At 41.5% G+C, this 9,713-nt stretch overlaps 2 protein-coding genes across 7 annotated transcripts in view; one reads left to right on the top strand and one right to left on the bottom strand.

The window, feature by feature from the left end:
- The window catches only part of LOC111243932 (E3 ubiquitin-protein ligase TRIM33-like), a 10,551-nt gene extending 6,504 nt beyond the window's left edge, over positions 1-4,047 (top strand). For both annotated transcript variants that reach the window (XM_022790296.2, XM_086980133.1), the window contains exons 8-9: positions 120-838; positions 1,074-4,047. In XM_022790296.2, the coding sequence (XP_022646031.1) occupies positions 120-838; positions 1,074-1,187 (833 nt within the window). In that variant the 3' untranslated portion in view covers positions 1,188-4,047. The remainder of the gene's footprint in view (positions 1-119; positions 839-1,073) is intronic.
- Positions 4,048-4,514: 467 nt separating this feature from the next.
- Positions 4,515-9,678, bottom strand: LOC111243937 (uncharacterized). 5 transcript variants are annotated; one of them, XM_086980138.1, is made up of 3 exons: positions 9,443-9,678; positions 6,668-8,906; positions 4,515-6,002 (listed from the first exon to the last, which is right to left on the bottom strand). In XM_086980138.1, exons 2-3 carry the CDS (start codon positions 6,979-6,981, stop codon positions 5,381-5,383), a joined length of 936 nt encoding a protein of 311 aa, XP_086836264.1. In that variant the 5' UTR covers positions 6,982-8,906; positions 9,443-9,678; the 3' UTR covers positions 4,515-5,380. The 5 variants fall into 5 exon arrangements, with proteins under 5 accessions (XP_086836264.1, XP_086836265.1, XP_086836263.1 ...); XM_086980139.1 differs by having other exon boundaries at positions 6,668-8,903; XM_086980137.1 differs by lacking the exon at positions 9,443-9,678 and adding an exon at positions 9,276-9,436.
- Between the last annotated feature and the right edge of the window lie 35 nt (positions 9,679-9,713).

The raw sequence follows: 9,713 nt of genomic DNA, 5'->3' as shown, positions 1-9,713 counted from the left end.
TAATTGTTAATATTAAAATATAATTGTTATATACATAACATATAAAAAAAATATTCCATATTCGACTGGATTAATGTCCGTGTTTTTTCTTACCTATTATTTTGCTTGGTCACTTGTAGGCGACGTGGAGCCACCAACTGGAGGCCGCACGGCGCCATCTCCGCTGTCCGTGTCCTCTAGTAGCGTAACTTCAGCGTCTGGTGGAGCATCAGTTACCGCATCCGTATCAGTTACCGCATCCATTTCTGTGTCGGCCGTAGAATCTACACGACTTGTTTCGTCAGCAGATTCGCAACCCCCGCAAGCTACAGAACCCGATACTTCTGCAGTGCCCGAGGATAATGATAACAGCGATGATTGGTGCGCAGTGTGCCACGACGGAGGAGAACTCCTTTGCTGTGGACTCTGCCCGAAGGTTTACCATCTTCATTGTCACGTTCCTTCGTTGGTGTCCACTCCAAGCGAGGACTGGAAGTGTACACTGTGCACCCCTGTACAGGAAGATTCATTACCAGCTGCTTCAAAGGATGGCGCTGGCAAACGAAAAATACCCGTTGGACTGAGTGGCAAACAACTGAAGATCGCCGAGAAGATCCTTCTGCAATTGTTTTGCCATGGCTCGTCGACCCCTTTCCAAACGCCTGTTAGTCGAACTGTCCCAAACTACTTCAAGATCATTACGCGACCAATGGACCTTTCAACGGTAAAGCAGAAATTGTCGGCGAGTCACTTCAATCACTATGAGAGTGCTACCGCTTTTATTCAAGACATACAATTGATCTTCTGCAACTGCTATACCTTTAATGCCAAGGAATCGCCGTTAGCTAAACAGGCTCAGGTGAGAATTTCTTTTTCTTCAAATTTCTTGACGCTATATTTAGCTTCAGAAGATTCAGGTAGTCCTACTGTGTTCCCGGTCTACGTTCAATTTTAACGACCTTGTAAAACAGCTGTGATTCTGTTGTCATCTTTCAGCATATTACGCAGAGAAGACCCAAATAATGCTTAACCTAAAAAATGATCGACTGTTCTCAGCTATAATATTAACTCATGACCTATCTTACTGCTTGCAGCTTCTCGAACAATACTTTAAACAGCTTATCGAGAAAGAGTTGCCTGAATGCATCGGTGACCTAAAGGATCAGTTAGAGGAGCTTGATGCAACTAAAAAAGCCAAAGTGGCCTAAAAGTTGGGTTAAACTCTTCAGGAAACTTCGTAGACTCACGGAGCATCGCTATCTTCGATAGTCGACTTTAACGACAGTGAACAGATAACTCCTGGAGGGTGGTTGCTTTCTATTTCGTCACTTTTGGAGCCCTTATTTAAACCTCCTTAAGGATCTCCCGGTTTACTTTATAGAAAACCACCTTGAACTTTTCGGAAGCTGCTTGGAAACTGGCAATAACGTAGACCAACCGATTTCAGAGAAAAAGTAATGTTTTTAATTTTGGCGGGAGTTCATTCCGCGTGAATAGATTTGATAATAGTTTCTTTGCGGCCAAATTGCAAAGACTACGTTCAAATCGGGGAAATCGCGGGCTAGCAGTAAAAATAGTCCCATTTTAAGTATTGCACTATATATATATATATATATATATATATATATATGCTTTTAAACTTCTTCAGAATAGATTGTTTTCCTACGCATAATAAGTTTCAAATATACATTGATTTATCTAGGCAAAAAATGCGACACCTTCTAAAAAATATATGTATTTTGTGTTTGTCAGTTTCTTGTGTGATCTCGGCGACTAATTTTTTCGAATGCTCGGGAATAATAACCCATTTCTAAAAAAACTGCGAAACGTTGATTGATATTTAGCTATGGCAAGATGTAGAAATCAAGTTATTACTCTTTATACATATTGATGTCATATCAATATATATATATATATATATATATATTGATGATAACCAGTTTATTCGGTTGCGATCTGGGATTTATGTGTACGCATGTGTACAGTATTCATGCGTGTATGTGTGTGCCTGTGTTGAATTCTTTGCAGAAATAAAGTGTTCTTCTGATCCGATTAATTCTCTGAACGGGCTTACAGTACACCATTGTTAAGGGAGAAAATATAATCACCAATTCTGAAAATATATTCGATACAACAAGTGTCTTTCGAAACAAACACGTTCTATTGAAAAAATGGGAAAAAGTCGGGTTGGCATTGCGAAAGATCCGATCTGATTTATGAAAGAAAATGACAGACTTGGAGTGAAAATAATATACTTATATCATATACAAGTAGGTAAGCTGCATTGGCATCATTGGATACGATATTAACTCCGAAAGTGCTTGATGTAGGCCAGATCGGTGCTACGTAATAGTATAGATGCTTATCTTCCAAGAAGCAATGTGTCTCTAAGAATGAACGCAACACTTGAAGCATTGTTAGAAAATTATTACTCAAGCCACCCTAGGCTAGAATAGTACGTTATGTATAAAAATATTATTAGATCACGTGTTTCTCATTCGATTGCATGAGCGTATCCAGCATACATATTCAATTTCTTTTGCAAGTGTATTTATAAAAATGTGCGTCAATTCTGAATATCTGTTTGAAGGGATAGCGTTATTAGTATTATTATGAACATCCTGTACGAATAACGCTGAGGCGATGTGTGCGTGTGATAGAGATAGTACAAACATGTGGGGATTTTTAGTCGAAGGATTTAATCATTTTTGAGAAAAATTCAAAGTATCATTTGTCTCATTATCACTACTGCCAAGCTTACAGATGAATAATAGAGAATTGTTTCATGAGCAATTCTGTTCCTTCAGGTACGCTTCCTGCTAGACGTTAAGAACATATATATGAGACAACAGCGATAGTTTATTGATATCTGAGAAAAACAAAAAAGCTTTGACGAGCATATCACGTTGTTAGCGGAACGGGGCAGAACAGAAACAGGGTCGAGAAGGAAAGGGTAGAAAAAATTGTCAGGGACATATACCATATACGCAACCTGTATACAAATTACATCCTAGAAAAGGAAGCTTGATAGATCAAATTGAAAGGACTGAGGTTTTTATAGATACATACGATACGCGAAACAAGTCTCAATCTTATATACAATACAAAAACTGTTGCCAATTTGGTCCTCTTGCTTTGACCCATTACACATATTATTTGTATGATTTATAGAATGGTGGCGTTTGCTATTATGTCTGTCATTTATACTGATTGTCTGCGAAAAATAGTTTGAATACCAGTTGTAGAATTCAAAATCAAATTTGAAATCGCATCAATTGTTTCAGGCAGGTTAGTTACACTCGCGCTAGGTGGAAGTAAAGATTTCCATGAACAGTTCCTGTCGACGACAAATAACCGTGCCTACGTAGGAGATTATTACTTAAAAGTTATTTCCATCACATATTTTGTATCTAAATGACCTGCAAGTATCAGATAAATGGTTGCAGAAAGGTTACAAAAAAGCTGACTGTGAAAAATATGGTACTCAAATTCACTAAGAGTTACCTTTTTTTGCATTTAAACCGTGGTCAACGATTTTGAACATTGGATACGCACCAAATCTCAGACGTTGTTCTCTGTTGGAAGACCTAAAAAATGCCTATTCGGGATAAATATTTAAGATAATAAAGATAATTACGACGAATGTATGTGAATACTCATATTAAACCAAAGGACCCCCCACCCCCTCCTTCTCTTCCGCTTAAAGGGATATTATTTAGTCTGACAAAGTTTTTTAAATTGTTATTTCAGTACGTTCATGAAATCTTAGATCCGCCTAGTAATAGCACAGAATGAGAGCTCTTTCGTGTGTCTTTATTAGCGAATGCGTTTCGTGTTCACACAAGAGAAAAACTAAATGCGATACTCGGCGACTCTCCGGTACACGATGTACAAGATGATAATAAGTCAATAACGGAAACATGACTGGGCTAGAGGAATCAGAGATAGTAAGAGAGCACATGAGGACTCTGTAATGCCTTATTATTGCTCTATTCATTTAGAGTATGCTTTCTGTAAATATAACAACCAACCTAGAGAATACATTTGATACTGCAGAATAAACCGTGAGTCTTATGTGTCTTCAATAACATTGTCAGTGATCAAAATATCCGTAGTCCGCAGAAAACAGCGCGAACATTTCCCGATAATTGAAACATTAGGAGCCTTGTGCGTCCCATTTTCGCTTTGCTCTTTGCACAAAGACGCGCATACAGGCATCCCGTAGTAGAAAAACAATTTGTGAAAGGCCTGCTTGGATCACTGTGAGGGAAATTAGTCCACAATGGCTACCTCGCTAAAGAACAGAACGCAAACGTAGGCAGATAAAAACTACTTGTCAGCGGATTTTTCCTGCCGACTTCGTCATAACCATCAGTTCGTTTTCATATACTCAAGTACGCGCAAAAGTACCCTATTACATGGTGAACGCTGGCTCACTAATAATACTTGCCTGGGGTGCTCAAATGTCACGAATGTCCGCAGCAAACGACAACCATTCTATTAAACAAGTGTCTACATTTAAGACTTTAATGAAATATAGATATATTGAACTATTGTTTTTATTACCTTATTATTTACATTTCTAGTATGATATTTACAATCAACAATGTACATCAACATTCACCAGAAACACTCAGCATCGATGGTACCGTGCCATCTATATACCCCATGATAAATGCCTAATTTTAGTTTCATTATAATAGTCCACGAAAGGGTTTAATAATAATAATAACAAGTGTTACTCTTAGAGGAAAAAGAAGCCTACACTAAAAATACATGTGCAAGATTTGTCCTCGGATAAATATAGGCTAGGTAGGTGACTACTGGCCATCGGAAGCTGGATGCTTAAGGTGTTCTTTATTATGATATTACTTGTAATAGTATTTTTTCAAAAACTATCTTCGATGTTCACATTGGCTCAACTATGTCTGTGGTCACTTGAATTTTTTTGCTATGCCGTGCAATATCATCTGGTTCCAAATTCTGCCATACTCTTGATTTGACTCATTGGCGATACGTTCCAAACTGACCCATGCACGCGGTTTGGTTGTTTACTCTCTTATCTATTATTCTAGATCTATGCCCTCTTTTTGCCTCGTATCCGCTTAAGGCCGTATTAGTTCGATCTTCATATTTCCAGCTAATCAGATTTTTTTCTTTGATTACGTGTTTACGGCCACTCCAGCCTCAAATCCATTCTCATTGTCGTCCCTGACTGGATGAGTTGTGCTTCATGATTCCACCTCTCCAAAACACATCTAAAATTCAATACTCTACTACGTTATTTATCCGTTTCGACTTCACTAAATGTCGTGCGCCTATGCTGTCTTCTATTTATTAATATTTCCCGAATCGATCACGTTTTTGTTTGATCACCTATTTACGACCACCTTGCGAACAATCAGCTATGGCCATCGGTGGGAGCCACCTGCAAAAGAAGGGTATTGTCCTTTCCGGTGGTATCGTCGAGTGTTAGCATCCTCTTGGCTCTTTCGACAGGTTCGCCACTACCAACACTTCCAGCTCCGTCTGAATCAGAGCTGAGCTTGCGCTTTACCGCACCTAAAGCTGATGGCCGCAAGACAAGTTGTGGACTCTGCGATCGATGACGCTGAACTCGAGTAGGTGATGGCGATGAAGGCGCTCTCATCGCTGACCGAAGAACCGAAGGTGAATAGCACTGCCGATTGCTTCCCGAAGGCGAGGCTGCGCCTGCGGTCGCACAACTGGTGCTGCCACTTGGCGACGGACAGCCAAAAATCGGGGGTGAGTGAAGTCGCCTGGGCCCACCGAGGACGGGACTCGACGGAGAAGGCGAAGCGCAAGAGGAAGGCGTTTCATCAATCGACAGATCATCCCATGACTGTGAAATGAGCAACTTCGATGCTAGCTCACGCTCCTGTTGAGCTTCACGCACGGTCACTGCCTCCATCTCCTCAGCGCGAATCTGGTGAACCCGAGGGACGACGGGGGAGTGTGGACCTGATGACGTCACAGACATGGTGCGACCTCGAAGGCCCTCCCTAAAAAGAGAAATCGACAACAATATTTTTGTGCATCAGCTGCATCCTTGCGAATGCGCAGTCACAAGTAGCTTATGTGGGTCTTAAATAACAGCTTAAAAATAATAATATGCACATTATGAGTGTACACAATAGGTGTCGCTGCCAGTTAAAATATATTTTGTGTATCACAAGTTTGACGCGGCCATTGGCTGCATTAACTAATACAAATGTGTGTAATAAGCGTTTTTATATATTAAGTAACGGACACTCCTTGAGCGTCGCAGACATGTAAGTTTTTCCTAATTATAGGTAAGATGTAAATAAATTATAAAAAGGAAACGTTCCTTATTGCAGCATTATACAGAGGTAAGCTTATCCTAATAAAGATCCAGTATTTCTAAAATCAACAAATTATTGCAAACATAGAGATTATGTAGCTGAAGTAATATAGCAAGCTTGTTCCATATGCTTAGACTTTGGGATAATGGAGTACTTCTTATAGGAACCATGTGTAAGTTTAGAATAGTACATACACCCGCGCTAAACTGACTGATATATCAATAAACGAATTCACGCACGCACCACGTTAGCGTATTTCAATAGCCACGACGTCAGCTTGTAGCGCGCACATGTCATCTTCGGCATTCGTACCCACCGATCGTTGACATTATCCTCTAACTAACCTGAAGCTCTGTGCAGGATGAAATGCTGAATGCGAGATTAGAACAGGGCTAGCCGGACTGGCAGATGGACTTAGGCTACCGCAGCCTCCGCTGGCTCCACCGGACGATGGCGAAGATGTCGCCGTCCACACCGAACCTGAACCTGATAGGACACTGCCTGAGTGCCCTCCACTTGAAGGGCTTCCGACAAGCAAAGGCGCGGAAGAGCTACGCTTCAGCTTTGCTTGAGGTACTACGACGACGGATGGCGCCGTGCCGGGTTCTGCAACGGCTGGCGGTGGAGCGGTTTCCTCGGACGAACTGTCAACCTCCATCGCTTTAGCTATTGCCGTTTTAGGGATGTGTCGTTACGAAACGAGAGATGAACCCACAGCCACTCTGGCACATCAAGTACGGCCAGGACGTCGACAAGTTGCTGCTACTGCTTTGACGTCCTCCGCAGGAACGGGATCGCAGTTTGCAATGCGATCGGCCTAATCTCTTGGCCAACAGTCGTAGCTAAGGGAGTAATGCGCCTGTGGTCGATGTGTCACGACTCTTGTGCATGCCACGGAGTTAAACACTACTACTGCTGTGGACGCACACCACTACAGCCTCGCGAACTACAACAACAAACTCTATCACAACTTCTTTAGTGATCCACTTCAGTCCTACTGCTGATAGTGGATAAGGCGGCAGGGCCGCAGGGGCTGTAGCAGTGGCAGTAGCAGCAGCAGCACAAGCACGAGTTTACAGTCGCCTACATAAGCCTACCGCACAAGGGCAGCGACATGAAACTTTATTCGGCGCGCAGCTGAGGATATTGATGATTACTGTTATGAATATCTTCATCGTATCACAACCAGCACATACAGAAATTTGTTGATTTAACATAGACACACACCGATACGGCCTGCTTGCCGTAGGCATCAACACGAGCTAGCCTAGACACAGCTGCACTCAGAGACACTGTGTGCTGTCGCTATGTCGATCTATATGTAAACAGAGAAGCCATATAGGGGCAGAATACATACGCAGCTACACACTCATGTATAGACGTACACATGTAGACCCAAGCGAGGTGGGTCCGTGTGCATATCTGAATGCAGATGCACAGACAGCCACTCGAAAAAGGTGAAAAAAAAGAAATTAGTAACAGGAGTTTTAGGTTCTACCTATATTCGATTTCTATATATAAATATATGCCGCTTCACAGAAACGGTAAGCCTGGCTCTGTCCAAGCCATCTGCTACACCCTAGATTTCGTTCAGAATGCCCTACAGGTGTCGATTTTGGGTGAGTGGCCGCCCGCTTAGCCGACGATGAGCGCTAGTCAGCCAGACATAAACAGAAAATATTCGTTCATTCATCAAGAGAATTTATGAAGCTGATCGTTGCGGATTTGCTGTCTTAACGAAGTCGTAGTAAATACTACCACTATAAATCATTGTAGTAATATTATTCTACGGTTCATGATAGAAATTGTACTATACCGTCTATAGGAAGACGGCGTACGGTATCGCCGGTGGGCATGATTGGCATTCAATCTTATAGGAATTACTAGTATATGGCAAATCATAGATTCTTCGCGTTGCCGATACTTCTTCACAACCCCCGAAAGATATCCTGCCTATATTTTTACTTTTTAATATAGATTGCGATATCTGGAATGTAGAGTAGAAACCTATCGGCGATTTGCCCTTATCGTAGAGGTGTTGCTGGCATTATATTAATGAAGATAAAGGGTTGACGGAGGTAGGTTGGACGCCCATTCAATAGAACGTGGCCGATGCAATAAAAAAGGACGGGCAAGAAAGCACTTACACGAAAACACTTCAGCCAGCTTGACAGGATTCATTTAACTCCCGTAAGATTTCCTACGTGTAGAGTGGCTCTAGGCAATATACCACTTTATCAAAGATGAATGTTCCCGGTTGACCAGAAGTCTTCAGTATCTATGTTCAATGGAGCATGCTGCGGCCAAATGAAAAAGGCTGTAATCTCGTGTGGTAGCAATATGCAGTAATCAGTTTCCTGGCCTATTGAGTGATTTAAGATTACTTGCCATATTTGGCGATCATCTTAACTGACCGCGGCCTTGTTGTCTCTGCATGATTTTATCGTGAATTAATGAATGAGCAGTATTTCGGTCAGCTTTTTTTCTGCATTAGTGAGTCACATGTCCTTGATTTTTTTAACATTTGGATTTGATAATGATGACGACGCGGGTAGTGCACCACGGCATCCCACGAACGCCCTGCTTTAACAGAAAGAGGAATCGAAAATATTGTAATTGCTACCAGAAGCTATTTATGCGGTATGATTCTCATGAGTAGCAGTGGGGACACATGCTAACAGAAGCAGAAAGTCTCTCAAGGAATTTGTAAAGATTAAAAATACATTGTACATTAATGTCTCATAAGTGCCTAGAATGTGTAGACCATTTTACACCTAAAATCACAAGTAATGTCGAACTAGAAGGTTGTCTCGAGCTACATTTAGTATACAGTTGTTTTGATAATTCAAGTGATCACAGTGCAAGAATAATTTCATCGGTTCTTTGCTAAAGTACTAAAGGGCAAACAAATGACAAACTCGCCAGTAGAATACTCTATCTTATTGTAATTACCTTTTTGTAAGAAGTTGTGGGGTGAAATTTTAATAATCAGAGTATTGATCACATATGCCACCCATAATAATCAAGTAGATGTTCAAATCCGAACAGAGCCGTTCATCACGCCAATCACGGTTATTTTCGCTAACACAACTACCAAACTAGCATGACTATAGCCTTACTTTTGTAATTATGATTCTTCCATACACTATGAGCGTGCTCGTCTGGCTATTGCGATGCGCTCATCGGACCTCAGTTACGACTCGGTGCTGCACCATGGGTTCCTGTCTAAAACCATCTCCTCTCTCTCTCCATCTCTCTCTCTCTCTTTCGCTCTGTATTATACACCACTTCCTCGCCTCTGGCGGCGAGACGCCCGCCCACATCTGTTTGGGTCTGACATGCCGACCGATGCGTTCATCCGTTCATTCCGGTGTGTGTCCCCGTAATGCT

Source organism: Varroa destructor, unplaced genomic scaffold, assembly GCF_002443255.2.
Source record: "Varroa destructor unplaced genomic scaffold, Vdes_3.0 BEIS01000002.1, whole genome shotgun sequence".
In the NCBI taxonomy this organism is placed as follows: domain Eukaryota; kingdom Metazoa; phylum Arthropoda; class Arachnida; order Mesostigmata; family Varroidae; genus Varroa; species Varroa destructor.
Note: the sequence above shows the minus strand (reverse complement) of the source record. Positions and strands in the feature narration are given on the sequence as shown.

What these genes read in the sequence shown, in the direction of transcription:
- LOC111243937 (XM_086980138.1), bottom strand. Translation starts at nt 6,981, where the DNA reads ATGGAGGTTGACAGTTCGTCCGAGGAAACCGCTCCACCGCCAGCCGTT. An exon ending in CATCCTGCACAGAGCTTCAG is followed by an intron (nt 6,003 to 6,667) that starts GTTAGTTAGAGG and finishes TTCTCTTTTTAG; the next exon opens with GGAGGGCCTTCGAGGTCGCA.